Source organism: Neovison vison, chromosome 11 (assembly GCF_020171115.1).
Source record: "Neovison vison isolate M4711 chromosome 11, ASM_NN_V1, whole genome shotgun sequence".
In the NCBI taxonomy this organism is placed as follows: domain Eukaryota; kingdom Metazoa; phylum Chordata; class Mammalia; order Carnivora; family Mustelidae; genus Neogale; species Neogale vison.
This window is the reverse complement of record NC_058101.1, coordinates 176,404,092-176,420,217: the sequence shown is the minus strand read 5'-3', so window position 1 is coordinate 176,420,217 and position 16,126 is coordinate 176,404,092. Positions and strand designations below refer to the sequence as shown.

Below are 16,126 nucleotides of genomic sequence, written 5' to 3'. Positions count from 1 at the left end.
TCTCAGCACATTCATTTTTAACCTGAAGGTGGGTATGTTTAGGACATATTTAATTGTCCAAAATTAGATAAGTTAATCATTGAATAGATAAGTAAAATTAACTGCCTTTTTCTTACTCACACCTGGGACTGTAAGAAAATATGCTTACAGAATCCAGGCATTTCTCTTTCAAGAAATATGCATTTACATATATATATGTTTTTTTCCTTTGATACATGATGTAACTGCCTCTGAAACATTATCTGTGTCTCTTATTCAAAGACGGAAGTCTTGTAGATTAGTTTATATTAAAAAAAATCCTCCCAACCATTGCCTAGGACTAAGTACTTTTATAATGTCTCTTGCTTTTGCTGTCATTACAAAGGAGCCAGCTACACACTGATCTGTTTACTTGAAAATTGTATCCAAAGCATAGGTCTTAACTCTTCCTGGATTATTTTTCCCCTAAAGACAACCCAGTGAAATATGACTCATCTATTTTTGCCCCATGACAACGTTTTAAAGAGAACTTGAATGAAGATGGTTTAGTGGATAGGTGATGTTGGTTTGTCCAACATTTTGTTATTCTTGCTGGCTTCATCAGAGCACTTTCAGTTAATGAACAAGCTGATATTCTTTCCTTTATGATGATAATTAGTTATGATGATAGGAAATAATGATTTTTAAGACTATTCATCATATAGTGTATATTCTATCAGATAACCTGAGAAAAGTCAGCAGATAATCTTAGAAAATACCCCAAAGATATTCAGATTAAAATAAAATTTGGATATAGGAATAAGCCCTTAAAATCTACATGAAAATGAGGTAAATTAACAATAAAACAGTATCTTGTATTAGTGAGCATTTACTATGTGCCAAACATTACTTTTATTCCTTTATGTCTAACAAATTGCTTCATCCTTATACCTACATTTTTTAATAACCTATAGTTTAAAAAATTTTGGATATCAATTGCTATTCCAAATTCAAAGATGGACAAACTAAGCATGGGGATATTAAATAATTTGTACTAAGGTCACATTGCTAATGTGAAAGATAAAAGATATTGTCATTAATGTTGGAAATAAGCATAAAAATGACAGATACTTAGCATTGGTCAATAAATATGTGGCTCTGTGACTAAAGTAGTTCTTGCACTGAATGTTGGGTCTGTCAGTAACTCATGCATGACCTTAAAAGAGTACATTTATTTTTAGAAAATACAAAATGAGAATAAAAACATCTTCCTCACAAAGTCAATCTGAGTATATATTATAAAATTGCATAGAAAATAGAAAGACATATCCTAGCCCATTACTGATGATCAGTATAAGTTATCTATATTTGTTCTTATGCCAGTTAGTATCAATAAACTCACAGCTGTGCTCCCTCATAAGGAAAAAATAGTATCTCATTCTCAGAATTTTATATGTAGTAGTGTAATAACATGCCATTTAGACTCCCAACTTGTTTTTATAAAAAGGAATAAATGTCATGAAATTGACTAATCTGGTGTGTGTGTGTGGTTGTGTGTGTGTATGTGGGGGTGTGTATTTGTATTTATCTTGTGCATCTAATTTTTATACCAAGTACAATTGCTCAACTCTTGAGTTTACATTTAAAATGTTTTAACATTTTAGTATTGCTTTCGCGGAACCTGCCAAGAAGCCAGTAACTACCCAAATAGACCAAATTGTCGGTCAGAAGTAAATTGCAGTGGACATGGAGTATGTATTATTTCCTCTATTTTTACATATAGTATTTAAAATACATGTCAGTAACTTTTTCTAGGATAATAATAAGGTTCAGAATTATTTGATGTGGAAATTTCTTTTAGAAAATTGCTGTTAAATAAGGAAAGTGATTCTATTATGTATACATATACATAAGATTTATGAGTTTAGATTATTATTGGTCTCATGAACTGATAAACTTTGAACTTTGTACAAAAGTGCAGTATGAAACATATTCCAGTATGAAATTTTGGAAATGGGTATGAACATATGTTTATACATGCTTATATAAATTTTGCTTATAATTGAATGTATGTGTACTGATATGTTTAAACACATGCACTTAATATACTTATATTACACATATGACTTATAATCTAATGTTTTATGAGAGCAGAATTTCTTGTTCATTCAGATCTCTTTTGTCCTTTAGTATCTTCAATTTATTTCTGTGTATGTCTCTTCTATACTATATTTGAAAACTCATTTGCTAATGGACTTACAGATTATGTCAAATTTTTACTTAGCTAATGTAAATAATGGTATAATGGACATTGTTCTACATTCACCTTTGGACAATTACCTGATTTCTTAAATTGTTAGCAACGAAATCTGATGGGTCAAATTTATGCACCATTTAAATATTCATACATATTATGTTTTTTAGAAATATACCAGATTTGCTCTCACCTATCATGAATGAAAATATGCATTTTCTCAAATTCTAGCCAGACTAGCTTCTTAGTTTTTAAAATCTCTTCTCACAGCTAAATATATTGTTAATTTGTATTTAATTAATTAATTAACTAATTAATTAAGTTAATTAATTTATTGTCATTTACATTTCTATTTGTCCATACATTGAGAAATTAGCTGCTAGGGTATAGAAATTTTGTAAATTTTTCCAAGAGTGCATTTGGCCTTAACTTTGTGGCTAATGTCTGCTGCCATATTGATGTTTCAGATTTTGTATAATAATCCAGGAAAAAACTGACCTTCCTGCATGTTTTTGTATCAAAATTCTCTCCCGAATCGTTAACATGTCCTATCATTAGCAGTTTCTTTTCTGTTTCTTTCCTTTCTTGTTTAGTTTAATTTAATTTCTGCATGAATCTACTTCTAGATCCTCTCTTCTGCTTCTGACCCTTTTGATTCATCCACCAGATCAGATTTACAGGTGTTTTCTAGCCTTCCTATTTCTAGCAAAATACATTTTGGTATCTATGTCTGGATAAGCAAGCTTTTTCCTTTACAATTTTCCCCCCATTTTTTGTAAAGTTAGCTCTTATCACAGACATTTAAAAAAAAATCTAGCACAATTCATAATATAAGTCAACTCTCTTAGTTTCAAAATTTTGAGCTTCATAATTTCTGTGCCTTTTTAGAATAAGGTATTTTCATTGTATCAGTGTGTTATCTATTGTTATTTAAAAAGACAAAAGACAAATAAGAAGTATCTATGACATTGAAAAGATACTGCAAAGACATTTATTATATTACATTTTATTGTAAAAATTATTTTCCACATTAAAATAAAAAACTAATGTATGAAGCAATCATATTTTAATAACATATATTGACTAACAGTCACAAATAAGGCATTTAATTTTTGCATTATACCTAAAATGTTCTAATTTTCTGTTTGGTTTTTGTTTTAGGTTTGCAATAATAAGCTTCATTGTCACTGTGATGTTGGGTATTCTCCTCCAAATTGTGATCCAGCACCAACATCACCAGGAGGAAGTTATGATGATGGGTTTTGGCTTGCCAATAGTTAGTATCGAGATCGGTGTGCTTCAGTAGAGCTTTCTGTACTTATAGAAATGGTTTCCACTGACTATGTGGCTATCGAGCTCCTGACAGGTCGATAGTGCAACTAAAGGGTTAAAATTTCCTTTTTAATTTACTTTGTTTACTTTAAATTCAAGTAGCCATTTGTGGCCAGTGACAACTGTATTAAACAGTACAGCTCCAGATCATACTGTCAATCAAAACTTTGCATATGCTTTTAGTTCCAGTCAAGAAGTGAATATGCTAATAGGCCTCCCTTTAATTTTAACCATGGTTCCCAAAACATTTCTGTTTACACAGCAGAGTTTTTTTAGATAAGTATGATTAAATTACAGAATAGGGGAACGTTTTATTATATACTCTGTATATTCGAGGATGTTAACAATTTTAACATGCTATTCACATCTTTCAAATGACCATACTATTTAAAGGTAAAAGTAACAAAATCTATACTCATAGCATATGGATAGTAGATGGTATGAAACACTGTTTGGTGAACATTCACGAATATTGTTCATTTTCTTCATAGTGTATTCATTTTTTCTAAATATTATAATGTAAAAATCTCATAAGAATATAATTCCATTAATGTCTTTCCATCATTTTTGTTTCCGTAGTTATGCATACATATATATATATATATATAAACCTGATAATACACCATTATATTTGCTTTAAACAGCCAATGGAAAGTTAAAGATTTTTTAATATAAATATTTCCATTTACCTATCAATTTACTGTTTTCAAGGGCTTTTCAGTTCTTCCAGCACATTCAAATTTCCATGTGTGTCATTTTCTTTCTCACTGACAAACTTCCTTTACATATATCTATATCTGTATCTATCTACCTACCTACCTTGTGGTGACCAATTATTCTCAGCTTTTGTCTTTAAAATGTTTTATAAAAATGTCTCAAATTGTGAAGTGTATTTTAACTGGAAGTAGAATTCTGCATTGAGAATTTTACTTTCAGCAGTTCAAAGGTATAATTCAATTGTATCCTTAGTCTCATTTTAGCTCTCTATCTATTTTGAATTTGTTTTTGTGTATGTTATCTGAAAGTGGTCCATTATCATTCCTCTGCATGTTGCTGTCCAGTACTCCCAACACCATTTGTTGAGGAGACTGTCTTTTTTCCATTGGATAGCCTTTCCTGCATTGTTGAAGATTAGTCGACCATAGAGTTGTGGGTTCATTTCTGGGTTCTCTATTCTTTTCCACTGATGTATGTATGTGTCTGTTTTTGTGACAGTACCATACTTTCTTTCTTTGTACAGCTTTGTAATGTAGCCTGAAGTCTGGAATTGTGATACCTCCTGGGTTGCTTTTCTTTTCTAAGATTGCTTTGGTTGTTTGGGGGCCTTTATGGTTCCATACAAATTTTATGGTTGGTTGTTCTAGCTCTGTGAAAAATCCTGTTGTATTTTGATAGGGATTGCATTAAATGTGTAGATTGCTTTGGGTGGTATAGAGATTTTAACAATACTTGTTATTCCAATCCATGAGCCTGGAATGGTTTTCCATTTGTATCCTTTTCAATTTCTTTCATCAATGTTCTATAGTTTTCAGAGTATACAGGTCTTTCACATTTTTGTTTAGGTTTATTGCTAGGTAACATTGTTTTTGATGTAATTGTAAATGGGTCAGTTCTTTGATCTCTATCTGATTCTTCATTATTTTTTATAGGAATGCAATAGATTTCTGTATGTTGATTTTATATACTGCAATTTTGCTGAATTCCTGTATCAGTTCCAGGAACTTTAGGGTGGAATCTTTGGGTTTTCTTCATAGAGTATCATGTTGTCTGTAAATAGTGAAAGTATAACCTCTTCCTGGGTGATTTGGATGCCTTTTATTTCTTTTTGTTCTGTGATTTCAGAGTCTAAGACTTCTTGTACTATATTAAATAAAAATGCTAAGAGTGGACATAATTGTCTTGTTCCATTGAGAATAATATTAGCTGTATATCTGTAGTCTTTGGCCTTTATGATGTTGAGATATATTCCATCTTTGTCCATTTTGTTGAGGGTTTTTATCAAGAATGTATGCTGTACTTTGTCAAATGCTTTTCTGAATCTATTGAGAGGATCATATGGTTCTTATCCTTTCTTTTATTAATGTGGTATCTCATGTTCATTGGTTTGCAAATAATGAACCACCCCTGTAGCTCAGAAATAAATCCCACTTTACTGTGGTGAAAAATTCATTTAATGTCTTGTTGAATTCGATTTACTGGTACCTTCTTGAGAATTTTTGCCTCTATGTTCATCAGGGATATTGGCCCGTAATGTTCCCTTTTAGTGGAGTCTTTGGCTTTGAAATCAAGGTAATATTGGCCTTATAGAGTAAATTTGAAAACTTTCCTTCCCTTTCTATTTTCTGGAACAGTTTGAGAAGTATAGGTATTAATTCTTCTTTAAATATCTGGTAGAACTCCCCTGGAAGCCATTTGGCCTTGAACTTTTGTTTGTTGGAAGATTTTTGATTATAGATTCAGTTTTCTTGCTTGCTAAGGGTGTGTTCAAATTTTCCTTTTTTTCTAGTTTTAGTTTTAGCAGTTTGTATGTTTCTAGGAATTTATCCATTATTTTTTCCAAATTGCCATTTCTTGGCATATAACTATAATATTCTCTTATAATTTTTTACATTTCTGTGGTGGTCTTTATGATCTCTCTTCTCTCATTTGTGATTTATTTATTTGAGTCCTTTCTCTTTTCTTTTTGATGTGTCTGGTGAGAGGTTTATCAATTTTATTAATTATTTCAAAGAAGCAACTCTTAATTTTCATCAATCTGTTCTACTTTTTTTGTTTGTTTCTCTATCATTTATTTTTGTTCCAATATTTATTATTTTCTTTTTACTCCTGACTTTAGGTTTCATTTGTTGTTCTTACCTGGCTCATTTAGGTGTAAGGATAGGTTGTATATTTGAGACTTTTCTTGCTTCCTGAGGTAGGCCTGTATTGCTATATACTTCCCTCTTAGGACTACCTTTGTTGCATCCCAAAGTTGCTGGACTATGTTGTTTTCATTTTCATTTGTTTTGATGTGATTTTTAATTCTTTAATTTCCTGGTTGATCCATTGATTCTTTAGTAAGATGCTCTTTAGTCCCCACCTAGTTGAGCTCTTTCCAAATATCCTCTTGTGATTGAGTTCAAGTTTCAAAAAATTGTGCTCTGATAATTTTCAAGGAATAATCCTAATCCTTGGTGCCACTCGAGACCTGATTTGTGACACAGTTTGTGACCTATTCTTGAAAAAGTTCCATGTGCACTTGAGAAGAATGCATATTTAGGATGCATGTGCTGAATATATATGTGAAGTCCATCTAGTCCATTATGTAATTCAAGTGTCCCTGCACTTGTTAATCTCTGCTTAGATGGTCTGTCCTTTGCTGAGACTGGTGTGTCAAAGTCCTTTACTATTATTGTATTATTATCAATGGGTTTCTTTAATTTTATTATTAATTGGTTTAAATAATTGGCTGCTCCCAACTTAAGAGTATAAATATTTATAATTGTTAGATCTTCCTGTTGGATAAACTCTTTATGTATGATATAGTGTCCCTCCTCATCTCTTGTTTCAATCTTTGTTTTAAAGTCTAATTTGCCTGATATAAGGATTGCCACCCAGCTTTCTTTTGATGTCCATTAGTGTGATAAATGATTCTCCAACTCTTACTTTCAATCTGGGGTGTCTTTGGGTCTAAAATGAATCTCTAATAGACAGCATATTGATGGGTCTTGCTATTTTTATCCAATCTGATTCCCTGTGTCTTTTGATTGGAGCATTTAGCCCATTTACACTCAGAGTAAAGTTGAAAGATATGAATTTGGTGCCGTTGTATTGCATGTATATTGTCTCTCTTTCTTTCTGTTCTATATTACTTTTGGGATCTCTTTGCTTAAAGGATCCATGCCACCTGAGTCTCCAAACTCTCCAGATTCCTGTGGCACAGAAAGGGTCTCTCTATGGTTCTGCTACTTGCTGGGTCCCTGCTTGGAGAGCAGTTGCCTTATCATTCTGCAGTTCAAGGTTAATGGCAACACTGAGGTGAAAGCCCACTCATGGGCTTGCTGATTGCAGCCAGCTTCCAGCTTTGATGCAGGGAACTCTGTTGCACTCAGACACCATCATTCTCTCTGTGAACCCAGAAACCCTGAGACCATACTGTCCCACCTAAGATTGTGCCCTGCTTTGCTACCTGAGCCCCTTTCAGGCAGGATGTCCCTCACTGGTGCACACTTCTAAAAGTTCCGATTTTGCACTCTGCTGCTATATCACTTTCCAGCAGCCAGCTGATGGAGGCTTACCCCCACCCCCCACAGTGTATCTTCCAATATATTGCCTGGGGTTCGCTTCTCTGGACCTCCTACATTGCAGAAAGTGGTTCCTTTTTCTATTTGTGGAATTGCAACAATTCTTTTCTTAGAATCTCCAGCTGATTTCACAGGTGTTCAGAATGATTTGAAAGCTAATTAGCTGGATTCCAGGGACCAGATGAAACTAGGGTCCCCTACTCCTCTGTCATCTTCCTCCCACTCTAGGTCCCTTTTTTATACCTACTCTATTTTTTAAATGAAAAATTTATTAAAGAATAATATCAGATTAATATATTTTAAGTAGAAGTTTATAAAAGGGAATATAATAAAAAATAGAATATAACACATAAAGATTAAATGTACATATAATGATTAAATATAAATTTATATTAATTATATATTGAATTGACAAATATATAATGCTCTTTGGGGGCATAGTCACAGAATATTGGAAAACATTTTTAATTTTTTTACATTTTTAAAAAATTTGTTTATTTTTTGAAAATATCTTAAAACATAAATTTATCACCATATTATTTGAATCACAAGTTTTTATATTTCAACTTACTAATAAGCTTTGCATATAATTTTTGATAAGTTAAAATGTACTTTCATGTTTTCAGAGGACAGTAAAAGCTTACTTAGAAAACAATATGCTGCTCCTCAAAAAAATGGCCTCTTGATCAGTTTCTACATTTTTCTACCCATCCTTATTTTAACTGCCATCATCGCTTTTAAATGGAATAAAATAAGATTTTGGAACAGAGAGGGAACAGTAAGTGAAGAGTAAGTATTATTATTTTTTAAAATTAATATTAAAATCCAATTGAGTAAGAATTAATATTTAGAATATTGCAAGTAGGATTTTAAAGTGCTGAGTTTGGATCTTAGATGAATTGGATTAATATTTAGAAATATTGAGCCTTGGCATATACCAGATATTTTTTCAGATTTCATGGGGAAGTTATTTTTCTTTTTCTTATAGGTTCAGAAATAACTGAAGCTACTCAGTAAATTCACACTGCCTTTCAAACTAAAAGCCATATTGACTACAGTTGCTTTAGTACTCTGTCTACCACCTAAGCAACCTCATTTTTTTTTTTTGCATTGACATTCAGTTGTATCAAGGAGATTAATAGAGATAAGGAAGTAACTTTTGTGAATAGATATGTAGAAGGTGAGAAAAATGTAAAAAAATATATATATATATGATAGCAAAGGGTGGATACAGATAGGACAATGCCCAATTTACACTTAATATTGCTCATATGTTTCATATGTTTCTAAAGCTACTTGAAATGGGGACCACAAAAAGTCTAGTTAACATCTGTCTTCATACCTAGTTATAAAATTTTATTTTCTTGTGATGAGGACTTTTAAGATCTATTGTCTTAGCATGTTTCAAACATGCCATACCTTATTGTTAATTATAATCACCATGCTATACATTACATACGCATTACTTAATTTTTCATAACCAGAAGTTTGTACTTTTGACCTCCTTCATTCATTTCACTCACCCCATACCCCGACCTCTGGTAACCATCAACCTATTCTCTGTATTTATGAGCTTATTTTTTGTTTTAAAAAAATTTAGAGGGATGCTTGGGTGGTTCATTCAGTTGAGGGTCTGCCTTTGGCTCTGGTCATGATCCCAGGGTCTTGGGATTGAGCCCCACATTGGGCCCCCTGCTTGGCAGGATGCCTGCTTCTCCCTTTGCCTGCTGCTCCCCCTGCTTGTACTCTTCCTTTCTGTCAAATGAATAAATATAATCTTTAACAAAAGTTAGTTCCCATACATAAGTGAGATGATATGCTAGTCGTCTTTCTTCATCCAACTTCACTTACATACAGCTTTTTTTTTTTTTTTAACCATAACACCATACAAGTCCCATTTTTGCTCAGGCAGTGGATATTATTGACCCTGGAAAAAAGAATGTGGAAGTAAGGATAAATAAGTGCTTTTATATCCTACAGGAAAATGTTTCTTTTTTCACTCGTACAAATAAAGAAAACATAATGATACAAAACTTCCATCAAAATAAACTCGCAAGAAAATGGACTTATAAGGAACATACCTTAGCATAAAAAAGACCATATATGAAAAACCCACAGCTAACATTATATTTAATGATGAAACTTTGAAAACTTTTCCTCTAAGATCAGGAACAAGACAAGGACATCTGTTCTTGCCACTCTTTTCAACATAGTACTGGAAGTCCTAGGCACAGCAATTAGACAACAGAAAGAAAGAAAAAGTATCCAGGTTGGTAAGGAAGAAGTAAAGCTGTCACTATTTGCAGATGACAGGATACTCTACATAGAAAAACCTAAAGACGCAACTAAAACAAATATTTGAACTAATAAATGAATTTAGCAATGTTGACATGTACAATATTAACACACAGAAATCAGTTGTGGTTCTATACACTAATAATGAAGTATCAGAAAAATTTGAGAAAATAATTCCATATACAATTGGAACTAAAAGAATAAAATATCTAGGAATAAACTTAACCAGGGAAGTGAAAGACCTTTACTCTGAAAACTATATGACATTGATGAAAGAAACTGAAGATGATACAAATGGAAAGATACTTCATGCCCATGGATTGGAAGAATTACTATTGTTAAAATATCCATATTACCCAAAGCTGTCTACAGATTAAACACAATCTCTTTCAAACTACCAGTGGCATTTTCACAGAACTAGAACAAATAACCCTAGTTTTTATAGAACCACAAAAGACTCCAAAGAGTCAAAGCAATCCTGAAAAGGAAGAACAAAGCTAGAGGTATGATCCCAGATTTCAAGATACAACTACAAAGCCATATAATCAAAACTGTATGACCCTGGCACAAAAATTGACACATCAGTCAATGGATTAGACCCAGAAATGGACCCAAAACTATATGGCCAATTAATCTGCGACAAAGGAGGCAAGAATATGCAATGAGAAAATAGTCTTTTCAACAAATGGTGCTGGGGAAACTGGACACCTACACACAAAAGAATAAAACCACTTCTTTACACCATACACAAAAATAAACTCAAAATGGATGAAAGGCCTAAATGTGAGACCTGGAACTGTAAAAATCCTGCTAGGAACATAGGCAGTAATTTCTTTGACATTGGTAGTAGAAACGTTTTTCTAGGTCTGTCTCCCCAGACAAAAGAGATAAAAGCAAAAATAAAATATTATGACTACACCAAAATAAGCTTATGCAGAGTGAAATAAACCATCAAGAAAACAGAAAGGAAACCTACTGAGTGAGAAGGGATTTGTAAATGATATATTAGATAAGGGGTTAATAACTAAAGTATATAAAGAATTCAGACAATTCAACACCAAAAAAGCCTCCACAAATAATCTGATTTAAATATGGGCAGACAACCTGAATAGACATTTTTCCAAAGAAGACATACAAATAGAAACAGACACATGAAAAGATGTTTAGCATCAATAATCATAAGCGAAATGGAACTCAAAACCACAATGAGATATGATCTTACACCTGTCATAATGGTAGAATCCCCCCCCCAAAAAAAACCAAGAAATGATAAGCATTGGCAAGGATGTAGAGGAAAACAAAACAAAAATCTTGTGCACTGTTGGTGGGAATGTAAATTGGTGCAGCTATTGTGGAAAACAGTATGGAGGTTTCTCAAAAAATTAAAAAAAAATACCTGGAGACTTACTATGCAAAATGAAGTAAGTCGGACTAAGAAAGACAAATACCACATGATTCCACATAAATGGAAAAAAAATATTGAATAAACAGAAAGCAGAATCAGATCTGTAAATACAGAGAACAAATTGTTGGTTGTCAGAAGGGAGTGAGGTGGAGGATTGGCTAAAATGGGTGAAAGGAAGAGGAAGATGTGGGCTTCTAGTAATGGAATTAATAAGACGAGGCACAGCATAGAGCCTCTAGAGCATAGAGGCACAGCTGTGCCTTTTATGGCACAGCATAGAAAATGTAGTGTAAAGTGGCAGGGGGGTGGGAAGTTGGGGTACCAGGTGGTGGGTATTATAGAGGGCACAGCTTGCATGGAGCACTGGGTGTGGTGAAAAAATATTGAATACTGTTTTTCTGAAAATAAATAAATTGGAAAAAAAAAAGAGAGATAGCAAAACAAACAAAAAAAAACCAAAAATAAATAAATAAATAAATAAATAAATAAAATACTGAAAAAAAAAAGAAAATGTAGTGTAATGCTATAATTGGACAGATGGTAGCTACACTTGTGGTGAATATAGCATAATGCATAAACTTGTCAAATCACTAAGCAGTACACCTGAAACTAATGTCACATTTTGTGTCAACTATAGTCCAAAAAGACAGAAAAAAAATTACAAGGTTTTCTAACCCTAAAGTAATGTCATTTCTTTTTTTACAGATCTGTATCAGGAGACAGCAGTAGCAACAGCAACCAGTCATCAAATTAAAGGTAATTTGAGGGATCAAATTAGTGAAATTGATAAAATTTATAAACTACTTTAAAAATTTTAGCAATACCTTGGTGTAAAAAAGCTATTATTCCATGTTCCAGCCATCTTGATTTCTACTTATCGATATCACATACTAAGGCAAAGACTAGAACAAAGCATTTGATAATTTTGTTTTACATTAATTTACAAATAGTTAATGTTAGTTAATATTAGCCAGAGGTTTATTGTATTTTAAAGATTTTATTTATTTATTTGACAGAGAGAGATCACAAGTAGACAGAAAGACAGGTAGAGAGAGGGGGAAGCCGGCTCACGGCAGAGCAGAGAGCCCGATGTGGGGCTCGATCCCAGGACCCTGAGATTATGACCTGAGACAGAGGCTTAACCCACTGAGCCACCCAGGCACCCCTAGCCAATGATTTATTAACCAACATTTTTATGATAATAAATGACTTTAAAGAGATTCTAAATGTGCTCCTAAAATATTAATGAACCATCATGCATCCTGCTTCCACAGGTAGGTTTCTAATTTGGTAGAATTAGACAGATTGACTTACAACATTTATATTTCTTCCTCACTAAAGCTTCATGGTTATTGTTATCCTTATTTTAGAAATGAGGAAACACGCATAAAAAAAACTTAAATAATTATGTGTATAAAATTTTAGTAAATTTTGGAGCTGGAATTTCATTTAAGACAACCAGACTCCAGGGTTTAACTCTTAAGAATTCACAATTTGACACATATAACCTGATATATGTCTGGTGATGGAAAATGGAATTGGCATTTATTGAAGATCTATTAGGTACAAGGCAAAATGATAAATGCATTGTCCTCCAGGTTAGAAAGACAATTCTTTATTGTAAAATGGGATAAAGTTGGCATTTGTATATATTCAACATACATATCCATAAATTGTTGGTATATGTACATATATACATTTGTGTACCTATATATTCAAATTTATAAGCCATATACATAAAGAAATGCTAGTTTTGACATATTAGACCTATCACTGGGAGTAAATGGAAAAATTAAAAATTCAGCCATTAGTGAAATCAAGAGTTCAACCTATTTGCCATTCCTCCATATTTTACTTTGATGGAAAGTTAGGTCAATGGATCTCTGTTTCCTATCTGCTACCAGAGAAGACATTTACAAATACTACCCTACTCGTAAAATGGTCTTATTTCTCAGTAAGGGTAAATGGGAGAGTTGGTGGTGAGGAAGGAGCTGGGTAGAGGTTTTGAATATGATTGAAAGAGTGAGCCCTATTCAGCAAGGGATCTGTAAGCAAAGAGTTGGAGGAGGTGCAACTATTTACCCAGTTCAGATGTCTGAAAGTAGGTACTTGACTTCCCAGGGTCAACTCACAGGAGGCTTTTACTGAAATGTAAAGGATACAGTGCAGCTAAGAGAAGGCTAGCAAGCAAGAGACTCCACAGAGACACCTCATGCACAAGGCCTCAGGTTTCCTCATTTTGAACTGTAAACAGCCCATTACAAATCCCACTGCCATTGTCTTGGCAAAAAGTGACACCAGGCATCCAGGCTTTCCCAGAAAGAAAGAGTTTTTCCATTCCAGCTGTAAATCAACTCTTTCTGACACAGGTGTAGAGCTGGCAGAAGTATGCATGCATACATCTGGGCAGGAGCTTTTCAAGCACGTGAATGATCCAATGAAAAAATAAGTCAGGAATATTTGATGAATAAAAGTGATGTTAGTTTAGCTGGAGTAGAGTTAGCAGGCGGCTTGTGGTAGTAAGTCAGACAGTAAACACCTGTAGACTCTGGGAAGTCTTGAGGGCCACCTGTGTCTTATTCTCAGTGAAAGAGGGAAATCACTGGAGAAGTAAAGTTTCAAGCCTATGACTTCCACCTTAAAAGGCTGGTTTGTTAAAAAATGAATAAAATAAAAGTCTGGTTTTTTTTGAAAATAGTCTGTATAATGACAAGAGTAGAAGTAGAGAAACCATTTAGTGGTGAAACTACTGCCATGATCCAGGAGGGAAGGGGTGGTACCTCTGACCAGGAATAGCAAAGATGGTCTTAGGAATAAATTTTGAAGGTGACCAACAGAATGAATTGACAGTTTGAATATAAAGTAAAAGGAAGCGTGCTTAAATAATGTTTATTGATAAAGCAACAAGATTATCGAAATTAAATGCAAATGCAGACTTGTTTTAAAATGTGTGCTCTTAATACATTTAAAAATTTACATTAAAATTCATGAACATTATGAGAGAAACTCTGCAAAGGTAATGGTGAGCCAAGAGAAGTGTCTGGTATGCCCTAACAAGTAGTTTGTTTTCTCATTTGTGAGAAAGTATTTTTCCTATAAAGTATTTTTGAAGTGGTAAGGGAATTATTCAGCACAACATGGTTTGCTTTTTACAAACATTGCTGGGATAAAGTAGGGAAAAAGTCAGTCAGACTCAGTAAGAACCAGAGGCTAGTGAAACAGCTATAAGACTAATGAATACACAGAAATGCAGGAGGAGGCAGAATCAGGTAAGAGGAAAGGAACAGGAAAGTTTGGGGAGATATAACAGAGGTAGACTCAATTGAAGGGGTGACTGGATGGATATATTTTGGTAAAAATACAAGAGAACTGCAAAGACTTAAACATTTCTGACACAACGGATGACAACATCTTTAAGTCATGACATATTGTGTAGCTAGGTCAGCACCAGTTTGTGTTGGAGTGATGACGTGGAGGGGGTGCACAATGGGTTGGTTTTGAACATGTGTATGTATGTGAGACACCTGTTGGAAATGCACAGAGGACTTCTGGAAGTACTCTTCCTCTGAAGATAAAAATACACTAATAGCTATTATTTATTTCTTTGCATATTTTTATTCTTCTTTTCCTCTGTTTCTTTGCTCATGATATCCTTTTATCCACGTGAATTGTTGAAACTGTGTAAATGAAATGCATGTGACTACTGCTTTATTGTATTTCCCTTTACTGGGGCTATCACAGATAATTCAGGAAAAAGAAAGCTGAGTTTAAGAATTTCATGGAGCACAAGCATAGACTGTGGCACTAAAAGCAGTGCTCTTTATGTTAATTACTTGCTACACTTATAGTTGCATCATAAAATTAGATAGCTTTTATTAACAACTAAAATTTAGTATTTCTTTTTCTCTATACTTATTTCACAACAGTGACTAAATGATGTCAAAAAGCCAAAGGTTGGAGAAACAATGTTATCAAGACGTTCATTGTTAACAGCTTTGAGATGAGTGTGAAAAAAAATCTGCTATTCTCTCCTTTTGTTATGGCTTAAAGCTTTCAATTACACAAACAAAAATAAACCCTGAGAGTGAAAATAAGTAGGCTTGTGTCTGTTGATTCTTCTACCTGCTGTGATCTTCTAGGAAAAAATAAGCAACATTGCCTCTCTTGAATCAGGGAAGCTTATACATCCTAAGCTATAAACATTCCATTGTTCACTGCTGCTGCCCACCCTCCGATGCCCAGGGCCATGCTCACTGCTCCCTTCTCAGAAGACACCCACAGTCCACACCATTCCAATAACTCATGGTTCCCTGCCTTATCCATTACAGGCTTTGGGATATTGAGAGGAAATGATGCTGGCTGTAAGGCCAGCCCCAGAACCCTCGGATAGTCACTAATATCATTCTATCTTCAGGGAATTATTTGAACTGAGTTCCTGGTCACAGATAACTGTTGTGTCTCCAGGTGATATACTTCCTTGGCCTCAGATAAATTGAGATCTAGGATATATCTTTTTCCTTTGGAGGAGCCCAGACTTATTACTCATTTTTCACTAAGCTGAGCTTTTCTGGGTAAGATTTTCATGCTTCAGTACCCTCT

The 16,126-nt window shown here is 33.6% G+C and overlaps 1 protein-coding gene across 1 annotated transcript in view; it reads left to right on the top strand.

Annotated features, from left to right (window-relative positions):
* Positions 1 to 15,474, top strand: part of LOC122919262 (A disintegrin and metallopeptidase domain 3-like) — a 106,857-nt gene extending 91,383 nt beyond the window's left edge. The window contains exons 17-21 of the mRNA XM_044268201.1: positions 1,623 to 1,709; positions 3,374 to 3,488; positions 8,454 to 8,616; positions 12,233 to 12,283; positions 15,454 to 15,474. Of these exons, the coding sequence (XP_044124136.1) occupies positions 1,623 to 1,709; positions 3,374 to 3,488; positions 8,454 to 8,616; positions 12,233 to 12,281 (414 nt within the window). The 3' untranslated portion in view covers positions 12,282 to 12,283; positions 15,454 to 15,474. The remainder of the gene's footprint in view (positions 1 to 1,622; positions 1,710 to 3,373; positions 3,489 to 8,453; positions 8,617 to 12,232; positions 12,284 to 15,453) is intronic.
* The last annotated feature ends 652 nt before the right edge of the window (positions 15,475 to 16,126 follow it).